The sequence below is a fragment of the Strigops habroptila genome, chromosome 9 (genome assembly GCF_004027225.2).
Source record: "Strigops habroptila isolate Jane chromosome 9, bStrHab1.2.pri, whole genome shotgun sequence".
In the NCBI taxonomy this organism is placed as follows: domain Eukaryota; kingdom Metazoa; phylum Chordata; class Aves; order Psittaciformes; family Psittacidae; genus Strigops; species Strigops habroptila.
In genome coordinates this window covers 14,551,574-14,566,983 of record NC_044285.2, presented here as the reverse complement: position 1 = coordinate 14,566,983, position 15,410 = coordinate 14,551,574, and the positions used below count along the sequence as shown (strand labels likewise).

The following is a 15,410-nucleotide window of genomic DNA, read 5'->3' as shown; positions in this document are numbered from 1 at the left end:
ATGTATGCCTGAGATAAAAAAAAGCTCCTTACTCAACATATTTTAGAATGTTTTTTAAATTGACTCTCTCAAAGAATTTGAGCTTAAAAGTAAAAAAAAAAAAAAAAAAAACCACAAACCAATTTGACTACTTTGGGTGTTTTCTTTTCCCCAGCCCAACTCTATGAATCTTTAGAATCCCAAAGATACTACTTGATGCCAAAATACTGCTCTGCCTTGAGTGAACTTCTAGGACACCAGCCAGCAGGATTCTAATATGTTGGTAAACACGTCTTTGATTTTTTTTCTTACTTTGATACAAAAAGAGAAATGAGAACATGTAAAGGCCTGCAGATGCCCTTATGTAATATTCCTTGCAGCTCTCCAGCATTTAGGCTATATGTAGATAGGAAAACCAAGCTAACCTGCAAAACACACAAACATTTTTTAACTAACACACTCCATACACTACACTACCCATATATAACCTTTTACCTTTTCAAAAAAAGTATCTGTTACAGGCAGTTAGCCATGTGCTGCTTGGTCTAAATCTTGTTCATGTTCATAGCCAGCCTATGCAATATTTTCATCCAAATACAACCATGTGCCTTTACATTATTCATTATTTTCTATCAAAAGAATAATATGGTTGAGAATAAAAGCATTGCCCATTATATGCAACTGATTATGACAGGGCCATTGTGCTGGCATAATAAGGCAGGCTGCTTTGGCAGTGAAATGAGGGCAGCAACTTACCAACCGCAAACTTATACCTTGACCCTCCCCTCCAATAAACTACTCAAATAGATTTTATTTTTCCTAGGCTTTTTGCATTAGCTTTCTTTTCAGAAAGTTTATGCTCAGAGGCTGAGCAGCCAGGCTGTCCCTATTTCCCTAGACAGGAAAACTGTCCAAAGTTTAAAAAAAAGTACTGAAGTGTCTAGTTAAAAATTGGGAGCTTAGATCCAGTATTTTCTAAAGGCAAAGTAACCAAACACTCTCAATCTCTATTTCTCAGAATTTTATAGAGCAGATAGTAAGTGCATTCCTTGCCTTACTGTAAACTTGAGCTGCTGCACTGAGTAGAGCACTTTCACATACATGTCATTTTATTCAAGTGAGCCATTTGGATGACCTAAAGCATATATATAACGTGTCTTTATTTCACATCTTGCCTTACAGATAAACCTGACAATTTGCATGAGCTAGATTAAGAGAATGTAACAAAACTGAGAAGTCAAACTCTGCTAAACTTGTAAAATCCCTGAACTAAGTTGTGTGTTGTTACTGTGATTCCACAGGAAAACCTAGCACAAAAATAAAACATTAACAAATAATTGATCTGTGATATACTTAATAGTACAGAGGTTTGAGTGAAAAAGAGACCATTCACCTCAGTTCCACATCATGCAGTTTAAGCCAAAAATATAACCAAGATACAAAGTGTTGAATTTCACTTTACTCAAGTCTCCAATCTTTGGAAACTGTAATGAATATGCACTCCAAAATAGGAGCTGAATTTGGAAAAACACTGACATATGATGTAAATTCATTTTAAATTTAAATTCTAGAGATATGTTTGCAATTATCAGCATGTTGTTAAAGAATCTCATCCTGAGAATATCATCAAATAGTAATGTGAAATACAGTGTTACCATTTTGAGAACAAAGGGACCCTGAATGAGTAATCAATAGCAACTGGCAGAAAATGAGGCATTAATTATGATCCTCTCTAGTGTTTTGTCTCAAACAAGGTTTCATTAAATATATTGTGCTAACCTGTACATCTTCAAGCCATTACCAATAGATTTGATCAGATACATTTTTGGTCTGTTTCAGGAAGAGGAAAATATCAGAATTAAAAAACAACAACATCTAAAGTGTTATATGATAACTTGAGCATTTTTTCTTGATCAATTTAAAGGAAATCAGGGGTTGCTAATAAAACATCTCAGGAGAGGATCCTCTAACAACATGCTGATAATTGCAAACATATTCCTCATCTAAAAAAAATACTCAGATCTTATAATCTCAATGTAGTCTCTTGAAAATTTAATTATCATCTCCTATACCTAAAGTATCATGCAGGTTTGAGAAGATAATGACAGTCATCCATCAACTGCATCCTGTCAGTGTAATCAGGCTAATCTAGCTCACTGGAGTAAAAACCTGCTACCTAGGGTACTAAATACTGAAGTGATGAAACATCATAAACAAAATAACAGACGTTTAGTTTTTACTGTCTTCCCAATTAATGCTAACACTGAAAAATATCAAGGTATCAATATATTCTCTTTCTACACCAAAGCTTTTCCAGATCACCATGAGGTGCTTATTCAATGTGTTTACGTAAGCAGAATCTGGTACTAGGCAAAATTCTGCTTATGTATAAATATACTGAAACTGAGCACAAGGACAGAGAAGGAAGAAGCTTATTCAGAATTCCATAGATTTTTTTAAGCAGTGAGAGGAGTAAAGACTAAACATGAAAGCAAGGAAACATTTTGTATTCCTTCTGTATCTAGATGGCTTGAAAGCACCAGATTAATACAGACATTTGAATGAGGCCCTTCCTTCTCTTTTGCAGTAGTGGCCTCCCTGCACCAATACCGCATATTGGCAGGAGTACAAATTCTGTTTTACGCTTCTCAAAGCGGCACCCTGCTGATGTTGGTGTCCAATCCCTGAGGTTATGCTGGCTCAGCTTGTCTTCGCTCATCCCCCCGGGCAAGGTATTTTTGCGTTGCTGACTGAATTCTAGGAAGGCATTACTAAGCATTGTGATTACAGGTCAGGCTCCCCTCCCTTTGCCTTTGAATCTTTTTGCTGCATTATGAAAACAGTAATTTGAACAGCTTCCTTACTGTGATTATACAAAAGCAGAAGGTTTGTAGAGAACTGCAAAATGTCAGAAGAGAAGCAGCTGAGGGGTTATTCATCTACTTTTTAATTTTTTTTGTACCAGCCTTCCTGCTTTTCTCTATGATTACCAGATATGAGCATGAGAAGTCAACATTAAAATAAAAGATTTTTTTTCTTATTTACAGGAGCCAGACTATAAAGGATATTATAAAGCCCAAACTATCCTTACATCTGTTTCTCCCTCTGCATCTTCAGCAAAATGATTTCAAAAGATATCAGACCATTAGTAGAATGCTTCATGTACACAGTATGGAAGCTGTGCACCTCCTCTCCCACACAAGAGAAAAAACTCACTTGCTCTAAGCACGAAGTCAGAAAATGCGTAATATAATGAGGGTTCAAAAACTATCATTAACATAGCAACCAGATAATTGTTAGGACTTAACATGGAGGGCCCATATGTTTTCACATATGATCAAGTGAAAGCTATGCCCAGTACTAGGGTGCTAATAAACAGACAAGCCCAGTAAGTATCCTTGGGTACAATCCCCTCTCCTTAAAAATGTCATCCTTCTCTCCCTGCTCTTTAAAAATCTGTGCTATCAAGAGCACTATCATCTCAAAAAGCATGCCACAACACAACTGAAACCAATGCAAGTTGGATGATTTAGTTCCATGGAAAAGGAATCAAAATGACAAATCTGTCTTGTGCTTCTTTCCAACCACTGACTATTCACTCAAGCTGCAGTCTCTCCTAGCCCATCCTAGACAGCAAATGCTAAGTACTAGGTTGCTTACAACACTTATTTCCCCTTTCCCAATTCTCCTCAAGGCCTGTATTCATCTCTAAAGCAGTCATCTGTGCAGATGCAAAGTTTGGGAAGAGACTTTATCTCTCTGTGAAGAAAGGAAGGTAAACGGGAGCTCAACATACTAGAGTAGTCATAGACAAAAAGAATAAACACCAAGAAAATCCAAAGGGCAATCCAGCTCATTCAGACTGACAGGTTTGGCAGGGAGAACTGAGCTGATCTTTTCTCCATTCTCAAATAGTACCATAAATTTTTAATTGGGAAGCACCCAGCTCTGAGGCGGTAAGGTTAGCTGGAGACAAATAGTAACTGGCTGAACAAATTGTATCTGCACTCCATGGTATAACATGCTTTTTTCTTCCTTATGCAGGGATGTGCAAGATACTATATACATATTGATCTACAGGATATTCATTACCTTAAATACAATCAAACACTAAAAGGAGGCAAGAAAATTTGCCAACCCTAAATAGTGTGAGAAAGTGAAGGGCAAAGACAAGTAACAGTTTGTCTGCTTAAGACATTCAAAATGATTCCTTGCAGAACTGCTCCCTTGTATAAATAGCATCCCTCCCCCAAGTATAACTAATTCCTAACACCTGCTACCCACTCCATTCCGGGGGGATGTCTTCCCTGATTAACTTCAGGTGGTCACTTCCAGCTCTGGAAGAAGACATCTTGCCTGTGCCCAGTCCAGTTTTACTTTCTAAAAAGGTTCTGCAGGCTCCTTATCTGCTGAGAGACAGCAGATTATTCTCCCAGTAGCACAATAAGTAATTCACTTCTAATAAATCATAATCAAGAGAAAGTTAATATTGCTTGATTTTACTTGAGGAGTAAAATGAAGCAAAATAAACTCAAGTGTGGACATTCCATCTGCCCTTAAACTATATATCCCTCTCCCTATTCCAGCCTTTTAAGATGGTGTCAGCTGGCAGAATCCAGAGTCACTGCTTCAGTTAACATTGTGTCAGCTTTTCCTTCGGAAGACACATTTCTTAGAGATTGATAGCTCAGCTGTAAAAATCCGCTTTGGGGAGACACCTGACATCAAAGATGTCAAAGAAGAGGAGATTAAAAAGAGAAAATTTACAAAATAAAATCAGTTTGTCAGCTTTAATTATATTGGTATTAAAACCACCACACATGTACAAGCCTTAATTTTTTTTTTATATTTCCATAACTCAGTATTACCTGGATTTAAGTAGACATTATGTTCTCTACGCTATTTCTAAAACTCTGTGAGGAACGAAGAAAAGCAACCGGTGCCACTGACTGTAGTCTTTTCTAAGGCCCCACAGCTAAGAAATGTCCAGAATATCATGTATTTTTCTGCCTCACTGGAAAGACCCATCTAAAGCATCATCTAATTTTTTTTAACTACAAAACCGTAGCCATCAATAGCATCTATGCTTTCTTATAATTAGCACATTTAAAGGGTGCATAGCTTTTCCTTACTATGGGGATCATATGGGGGGGTGTTGCAGTTGTTTGTTTTGTTGGCGGTGTGGGGGTTTTTTGGGTTTTTTTTGTTTGGTTGGTTTGGTTTTTTTGTTTGGTTTGGTTTTGGGAGGAGAGTTTTGTTTGTTTGTTAGGGTTCTGTTTTGGTTTTGGTTCATTGGGTTTTATCACCACTCGAGCATCCCTTTTGCCACATTATTACTTCCTCTACTCTCTGCCACCTAGCTGTGGTCTAAATTTGCCTATTTCCATCCAATTATTCCTGAGACAAGCTATTTACATTTTTCTATCAATTTAAACTCTTTCAATAATTGCCCCCCTCTTAAAAATCTTTTCAGTAACACCGCAATATCATCGGAGCAGATGGCACATCCTCAACACAGAATAACTGTCTAATTATTTCTCTCAAGGAAGCCAAGCAGGGATAGAAGTCTTAGAGACAAGTAATAAAAGTTTCAGGATATGAACAGAATTCCTACAGGAAGAAATGAAGACTGCAGAACTCCAAATGCGTGCGAGAGGGCTGGCATATGCAGACTTCAGCATACATCAGGTTACCCAAGAAGAAACTACTGGCCCTACAAGAAACAGCTAATGTACCTGTTCCTCACAGCTGTCCGTTACTTCTTCCATCTTCCAGCAAGACTTCTAGTGCTCACTATTCTTTGACATATAATGCTACAGCAAAGCATGGTAGTAGTGGTCTAGTACAATGGCCCTTGCATCAAAGTAATGAATTGTTAAAAACTCAGCAAAGCATCCCAGGAGCAACTGCAGACACATGCCATGCCCCCGTGCTGCTTTTTGGGGGCTATATCTGCAGATCAAGAAAGACTTGTTTGGAAGCTTTAAAGAACAACCATCTTTTAAAATGCCATGTGCTACAAATACCTTTTTCTTTTCTGACTTGCCCATTTCGGGTAACATCTGAGCTGTCAGACACCACAAACACTACTCTATTCCACTATTCACAATCACTCATTTCTCTCACTCTTGCTACTTCTGAGTTTTTTGTTCTTACAAAACATGTATTTCAAATTACATTTCTCATACTTTCTTTGCTTTTCTATTTTTGTCAGTAAATGTCATTTCTATTTCCCATATACCCTTTTATACACTCTTACCTCCTAACATTCACATTTTTGTCTGTATGCTTATTCTTCCAGCTGTTTAATGTCACCTCATGCTTTACTGAAAATTAGTTATCTTCCCCATTATACTATTCACACACCTTACAACTATATGGTTTATGAATGTTTTAAAAATACATTTAGGATGGTGCTATTTTATTAATTTTTTGTGTACGCAGCAAGCTGGTATCTACATACTAGTATACTTGTTTTCACTCTTGCTTGCATATTCCTCACCACCTCACCAGTACACAAAAAAGCTGCAAAAAAGCAAGCTTTTATGTTCTCTCTAGGCAACCCAAATTTCTGGAGTTCTACTCTTATCACACTTGTTTAACCTGTGAGGTAGCTGTTACAGAGAGTGTGCTCCGAGATACCATTTTCCCCAGCAATGCAGGATTGTTCTTTAGATTTGCATTCTGCTCCAACTGCTTTAAAGTCTTTTTAAATTTGAAAGAGGCAAATTACTGACTATGCAAAGGCAAAGCAACATACACTTGCAAACATTTCTTTTGCCAAAGTGATCATCTGTTAAATTGCCCAAGAAATTGGTGCTAAAGGCATTTTTGGGGTTTATTTCAGAGTTCTTATAGTGTGTTTGTTAAAGAGCGACTTAAAATTCTTTTGCGCAAAAATAAAACAAGCTTTTTAGTCTGCAGAGGATGTAACAGCTAATAGACATGGTTCTTCATGCTTGCAAATTTATTCTTTAATAGATTGCTAAATTTGCAAACAACAAGATGCAAACCTTTCAAATTCCACATTAAATTGTGAAGTTGTTCTTTAGTCAATAAACAAAGGTCACACATTTTTGCTCAAAAGCCAGCAGTATGAATTCCAGTTACTTAATAACTATACAGTATTAAATTCTGTAATATTTTTCAGCACAAGTCAGGCATATACAAATCTAGCTTTCTCTGACCAACCTCCAGATAAGAATGTTTCTATGCTGAATCATAGCAAAGGTGGCAGACTGATGAGTTTGTTCCAATGCACTTTAACAATCAGTGCAAAGTCAGCTAATTTCTTCTCCAAGGTACTAAGTTACAGCATACATTGAAAGTAATGAAACACAAAACATGCTCTGAAGATGTACAAGGGGTACATTTCTCTTAATACTCCAGTGAAGCATACTTTTTTTTTTCCCTGATAAAGAAAAAACTGGTAAATCCTGAAAAGTTGTCTGAAATTATATCTCAATATGTTTACTTGAAGTATATTCCCATAAGGGGCACTAAGTATGGTGCTAATGTGCATAAAATGTTACTGTCGTACTGCACAATTCAGGCTCATTTAATAATGCCTGATGTGCCTTACATCATGTTGCAATGATGCAATAATCTGCTGCTAAATGAGTCACCTCACATTAGCTTCACAGCAATAGCAGAGTTGATGGCTATTGAAGGGAAAATAGTGGAGCAGTATTTATTGGAAATATTGATGGGCTAGCTTTCTATTAGATTTTTCTTCTTCATCTAAAACTAATGATTATGAAGCAGCCTTATTTATTACCAATATGCACAAAACTTCTAGAGTAATAGCAGCAGCATTGAGTTAAAATCCAAGAACCACTACTAAATAAAATATATACAGTATACACGGTATCCTATCAATTCTTCATATACACTTTAGTACTGTATATTTCGTACTGCATGAAATATATAATATCATATGTACAGATCATGTACTATACAGTAGTATATTTTATGCAATATTTTATATGTAATTTCACATAGACTAAGCAAGGTGTATTTAGTAAATATAATCCATAGCTCCTTCCAGCATTCATGTGTTCTACAGATTTATGATCAATTAAGCTTTTTTCCTAAGTGGGTTTTATGATATTTAAAGTGTCATCATATAGAGTGTACAAATTAGAAAGAAAAATAAAGTAAATTAAGATTTGTCTCTTTATAGAAAGGTTACACTTTAAACAAAACCTGGTGAATGCCTCTTTAGTTCTCGCTTAACATCCACTACATTTAGCACTTGATTTTATCTCCTTTCTTGCACACGGGATAGTATGTGGACTTGAAATTATAATATGAAGGGAGGGTAAATGTGATATCTCAACATGTCAAAAAAACCATAATGTCTATTTTTCATGCATGATTGTTTAGAATTAAAACAGAACAAGGGGACAGTACAAATAATTTACTATCTTCAACCTAGTGATGCTAGTGGGGAGAGACAGACTTTGCTAGGCAGATGAGAACAGGCACTGTTAGGCCAAAGGACCATCTCCCCCTCTCTCCACCAATTAGCCAGGGCACTTACAGGCTCATGGGGATAAAGTTAGCTTCTGTGACGGCCCACAGAAACAATTAGAAGAATTAGTCTACCAGCTACACATGTACTGCACATTTATCTCAATTTCACTTTGAAAATAGTGCAGATTCCTGGCTTTCTTCAAGCTCAGACCTGTCAAAGCAATGTTCAGTGACAGCTGGGTGCCTTTTTGATGATATTGGAAATGGAAGTCATGCATTCAGTTTCTGAAGTCTCATCACACATCCACACCAGGTTATTAATACCATTTACACCAGTGACATATGGAAAGAACTTTGGTAAGAGAAGAACAGGTTAGAAAGTATTTGGAGCAGTTAGGTATTTTCAATTCAGCTGTACCCTATAAGATACTCAGAAGACTGGCTCTTGCCATTCTTGCAATTTCAGAAACCTTAGCCACTGCCTTTGAAAACTCATGGTTCTAAGAGAGTGCAGAGACTAAAAAAGAATGGGATTGGTTGGTTTGTCTCACAGGTAGGAACAAACACAGCGACTTGCAATTCCTCAACAATTAAAATTTCTTTTTTTTGGAAGAATATACTGGAAAAAACAGACTGAAAACGCCAGAGAACAAAGAAGTTATATAGATTCACCCGGAGTAAACTCTGTAAACCCAATTCACTTCCTTCTCAGCACAATAGGTTTTTTATAGGTTTTTTTTTATAGGCTTTTACTACTTTCACATTTCACAGGTGAATTAAGGAACCAAGGACAACTAAAACTACTGCTGAATACAGAGCATAGCTATTTAAAAAATAGTAGCTTAGAGTTTATGATCAACACTGGGTGAATGTATTAACTGAGAATTTGCAGGCGTCTGTTTTGGGCATCATTCCACCTCTTAATTAGTGACTTGGATGAAAAATGAAGACCACATTTACTAAATTCACAAAGCAACCCAGAAGGATCTACAAATGCACTGCAAGCCTGGAATTCAAAACTGCATTGACAAATTTAGAGAAGGTAGAAGCAATATGTTAAAAAGTAAATACATTTTTGCATATGGAACCTGTAAACTGAAAAATATAGGCTGAGGAATGACAAGCTGGCCAGCATTACCATAAGGCATTGGAAAATTTTAGACCATGACCAGTCAGACAAGTATCAAAGATTGGATTTTTTTAATGAAAAGGACAAATACCACATGGCAGTAAAAAACAACAGTATTGTCAGAAAGATCCAGGAAATTTCTTTTTGCTGTAATGGTAAGGCCTTAGATGATGCACTTTACCTAGTTTGAAACACTGGAATTCTCTACTGGAGAACATCTAGAGCAGAGCATAAGTTTTTCTACCAATACTTCAATCTGAGATAGACCCTGATACGTATCTGCTACTAAATATATACCTCATCATACACACCAATGTAAAAATCAACCCTGTTTAAGTCTTGTCTTCTCTAAAGACCACATATCATCTTATGTAGCGGATTTCCAGCCTCTACAGACTTTAAAAAGCACAGATTCTTCTCCTCATCCACTGCCTGCAAGACAAGAGTTAGATGCCTTAATTACAATGATATTTAGATAAGGCATCAGGGAAACTTTTCAAGAGTAAGTATGTTTAAGGAAAACAAAAGCCAGTGTGGCCATGCAGTCTCCTTCATCTCTAGAGGCTTTTAAGGACTGACTATATGAGCATCCGTGAGGGACAATGCAGTTGATTCTTCATTTGGATTGTCAAAATTATCTCTCAGGATCGCTTTCTACCTTTTTCTCTATGATAGCTTCCAAACATTGTAGCTACATTGAGCTGTCTTTCAGGCACTGCTATGGATTTAAGAAAAATACAAGAAAATTCAGAAACCCCACTACGTTTCAAGTTAGCAAATTATTTCAAGCACTGTCAGATTTAACTGATATTGCCAAATTAAGGTACGAACTGTAACTTACCACAGAAATTTAAACTGTATTAAAATTTAATTGCGAGTTAATTCTATGATCATTTTCTATTACCCTGAGTATAAAAACCCAAACAGATTTACTACAATAACATTTTTCCCATATACTGAAAATGTATAAGAAACTGTGGGTGAGGAATAAGTAGGAAGCATATCAAGGAATAAACAGAATTAGAAGCGATGTTAATTGAAACAAATATGTGTAAGATTTTGGCTTTTAAAGAGCTACATGTAAAAGATTAATATTAAATGGTACTAAATAGAAACAATTAGAAGATATAAAAGCATTCTCCTCAGTGAGAAGCCAAACAACAGAAATTACACTCATTACCACAAAGCGAAACAGAATTTTATGCAAAGTTAACAAAAACTCATTTTCCAACACAGAACATTAACTTAATGAAAGAGAAATGTAGAAATTAATTTGCTTCCAAACTAATGTCAAGTTTAAGTTATGATATTTAAATATACTACATACAGAGTTATTTGAACAATAATAATAATAGTAACATTAATACAAAGTTTTACTGTCTAGACTGGCAATAATGTGAAGCCCATAACTTGAACGTAAAGAGGTATCCTGCTTTCTGTGAGAGTGTTACCAAAAGCTCACCAATACAAATGGGTCACAAATGGGTCTTTGTTCCTCACATCTGTGTTGCAGAGAAGTAGTAAAGGCTGTGAGAATGATCCTTTCTTAACAGGGGAAGCAATGTTAAGCCTGCATTGCCACATGGGGCTGTCCATTCACACTTCCCAAACTACTAGTTAAAAGACTTAAAACCAAGATGTCAAACTCGTATGCTAAGTTTTATCCTCAAGAAGAAAGATGTTCCTGAAAATATCAGTTCAAAGCAAATAGTCTACGTACAGTAAAATTAAGAGATTCTTCTTTGAGAAAACAAACACAACAAATTAATTTATTAGAATGAAAAATATAGTATTACTGATTTAAATCTTTGTCCACAAATACAGAATGTAGTCAAATGTTCATTAAGCAAACTTCCTGTACATTCAGAACAGACTTTTAAACAATGATCAGAGTACTCTTAATGTGGCTCATTAGAAATAACATGGAAGAAATCTTTACTTTAAATGAAAATTTAAAGACATAAGAAGAAAGTTTCTTTAATTAAAAAACACATCATCTAAACTACAAAATAAAACAGTATTACACTGGATAACCCAATTGCTGAAAATTTAAAACCTAGTAACACTGTCTTCCTTAAAAAATGCCCATTATCTCCACTAGGAATAACAATAAACTAATGACCTATACTTGGCAATTACTGGAATTTTTTGACAAACTAAATGTGAAAAATACGAGTATCACAGACTAATTGTGACATGCAATCAATACTGGCCTGCAATTCTGTTTGCAGACTTGGAGAGAGGAACAAATAACTGCAAAGGGTAAGAAAACTCATTTCACAATGATATGTAGGAGAGATGTGATACACCTGGAGCAGATTGCTCAATATGTTCAGACCAGTAACAACCTCTCTTTTACTAAAACCATCAGAATTCATGCTCATGAGCTACAGAACCAGTTCCACTCATACATAGCAAAAGTATCTCCCCCTAAGTGAATGTATTTAAGCGCAAGGCAATTTGACTACACAGAGGCCAGAAACTTTATTCTGCAGGTTGTGGAATACATTCTTGTTTATTATGTTTGGTAGCCTGACACATTCAAGTAGCTTAAACTAAATTCTAGTTCAGGTTATTCCATTTGCTTTCAATCATCACTATACTTACCTGACAGCCTGGTAACCCCGTATCTCTTCCATACAATGGAAATGGACCTCTATCGGAGGTTTTTCCTGTAAAAGACAGGCATTTGATTAGGTTCTTTTAAAAATCTGCTAGATAGGTGCATCAGTTGTCCTTACATAGGCAACTCAGAAAATCTGTTAGCATCATAGTAAATTTACAATAATTAAGTTGCATGAATAAAAGCAGGCTTTTACATGTGTTTAACACAAAGAGCACCACTATAATAGATGACATACTTACCTAATTCCATTTCTTACATAACTAATCAGTAAAAATAACTACTGCTAGTTTTTATTGTTATAAAATATCCCTATCAGTATGTTTAAATAAAAAGGACAAAGGTCCAGCTTCACTTTTGTTTACAATGAGCAAAGATAGAGACACTTTTAGACATTTCTTCTTCCTACATGAAACTAATACATAGCTGGTATCATCTTAGGTGATGCATATACTAAGCAGCAAAATAAAACCAAGAAAAACACATAAAAAGTGAACAAAAATTTCAATTCAGAATAAGAAAACCCACACCAAGTTTAAGCCATGGCTAAATCATTCAGCCATTGACACTTACCCCTTAAATCCTTAAAAATCCTTTCATTTCATATACATTCCAGTTGGGTATAAACCTCTAGCAATACAACTGGTCAAGACAGCAAAACAGACTGGACTCTTCTGCCATATGTGCAATATTTGCCTGAAGGTAGCACGTACTAAATATAGTGCCTTGTACAGAGTGACTGCCCTCTGATGTTGCGATCTGAGGTCACAAGACATTAGCAACATACTTGTCAAGTCCAGAAAAACTATTTCAGGATTTATTTGCTGCTTATGCCACCAAACCGGCATGCTTGTGTATTAAAACTCAGTGTGAAGTTCTCCAGTAGGGCTCAAAAGTTTGTCAATCAACATTTCTTTTTAAAAAGATCCTGAATAGAAGTCTCTTGAACAATGTCAAGAATCCGACAGTCGTCAAGTACATGTGTAATGGAAAGCACCAAGTGCAGACGCTTGCCCTGATTATGACCCAGTCAGAACTAAGGAACACCCTGTAACACCCAGTCAGTCTTATCCAGAGGTAAGCATTAATAAACTACAATACCAATTCATTTGAAAATGAATGTCATCTTACCCAACTAGACATTCCCTTTTCTAAACAATGCATGTCTCGTTCAGCCTTCAAGAAGAAAAAGTAGCCTTGCTTGCACATTCCCATTTCAGTGAAAAATAGCTCTGTGCTATTGCAAACGCACTTCTAGAACAGGACTTCCTTTCCTTTTTCTAATTTTCTCTCTTACTACCAAAAATCCCTAAATATCATTTTGTAAGAAGAAAAACCAAAGTATGCTTATAGTTCATTTTAAATGTGCATCTTGTGTAAGCAGAGAGGAAGTTTCAATCTCTTGGAACAACATCTCTGCAAGGTTATCATCTTGATAACAGGTAGTCTGGTCAACAATAGTTTCCTTGAAAAATAGCAGCTCTGCTGTAACAAAGGGAGAAAAAACATTTTTCTGCTGAAGCAATTTGCCTCTAACAACTATCAGGCACTAAGCAAGTAAAATACCTAGCATGCAAAATTATATGAAGTAGGATGAATCATGTTGTTCACATTCAATCAGACTCAGCATTTTCTTCCCAGAAAATGAGAATCTTGTGCCACATGATAAACAACTTTGACTGAAGTATGCAGTATTCCAGGCAGGCTTTGAAACAAATATTTGTACAAGAGTCAATTACAGATGCTAGAAAAATTATGATTTAAATTATGGTTTGCATAGCAAGCAAGAAATTGGTAGATAAGAATGCATGAAATCATGTTATTCAAATGTTATCACTTTGAAAGTTTGGCAGGTTCCTACTACTAGGAAAAAAGCTTACTAGAATAGCCCAATCTATACAAAATTTGGTTCTACGAAATGATCAAGAAAAGTCAAGGGTGCCTGATGCTGCATTGCCTAAATATTATCCAGAATTAGATCTGGAGCAAATTAATATTTAACCTGTGTTTAAATGGCTAAGCTTTTCAGTGAAGAGTTTAGAAAGCAACCTAGGACCAAGTGTAAGACAGTGACTTCCACAGAAAGAGTCTCACAAACACTCCCAGTGCCAGAACTCAGACATGACTCTCAAACCTGCAATAGTGTCACAATGTTAAAGGCACACAATTTTAAATAACAACAAAAATCAGTAGGCACACATTACAGAAACACACATTGAGCCCACACTCAAGTATTGTTCCTGATTCTCCCTTGTATAGTGGAACCAGATTGTGTTGTCCCTTTTGCAGGACTGGAGCACTGCATTAACAACATGATCTTCATACTCGCATGGCAGAAGGATAGGCGAGAGAAGGTGAGCTATCCTGGGCACTGCTAGAGCACATCTGTTACACTGTTCATGAGAGAAGAGGAAGTACTCCATCAACAGCCTCTGGAGCTTCACTGATACCACCTCAAAAAGGTTTCCCAGCATCATGCTGTCTAGCTGTACCACAGCATGGTTTCACTATCAACACAGTCCAAAAGTGAAAGTATTGATTACAAATTGCCTGATGTCATTTCAACACACTTCAGCTGCTCCTGCCTAGGCAGGATGATACTGTCACTATTTAAAGCCTTGTAAGCAAACATCACAGGTAGTGGTTACTTATCAACATAAAGAGAAAATACTTCGTAACTACTCCACACAGTGAGCTAAGTACCTTAAAAGTGGGTAATGTTGACTTTGAGAAGGTTACACTTCCTCACTGGTTTAACAAACAGGTAGCTCCCACATATGTCTGATTAATGCATGGGCAGTCTCTAGCATCCAATAAAGTTCAAACACATCGCCAAATTTATCAAAGAATCTCTTTGGTAGTTTTTAGCTTAGAAAATACCTCTCAATTATTCAGATTCTCTACAGATTGACAGAAGAGCACAAAAATCTAGACGTTACTGTAAAAACCAAACTTACCAGGGTACCACTGTTTATACGGACACAAACTTTTAAAAATCCAGTGACACTGAAAGCCAAAGCAGACCCTGAAACATCTTGCAGGTTTACCCCACAAGATTTGCTGTTGAGCATATTCTTAACTCTGTCCAAGCACATCTTCTCCACCTCTTGTCTTAGTCAAGTGCTCACTATGCAGATGGCAATAGTATCTTTCCTCATTATAGCTGAAAATTTAGAAACACTAATGATCAGCATTAAGGGGACA

The 15,410-nt window shown here is 36.3% G+C and overlaps 1 protein-coding gene across 11 annotated transcripts in view; it reads right to left on the bottom strand.

Moving 5' to 3' along the window:
* The window catches only part of TCF12 (transcription factor 12), a 168,532-nt gene that overhangs the window by 59,251 nt on the left and 93,871 nt on the right, over nt 1-15,410 (bottom strand). For all 11 annotated transcript variants that reach the window (XM_030496888.1, XM_030496886.1, XM_030496892.1 and 8 more), the window contains one exon: nt 12,191-12,255. In XM_030496888.1, the coding sequence (XP_030352748.1) occupies nt 12,191-12,255 (65 nt within the window). The remainder of the gene's footprint in view (nt 1-12,190; nt 12,256-15,410) is intronic.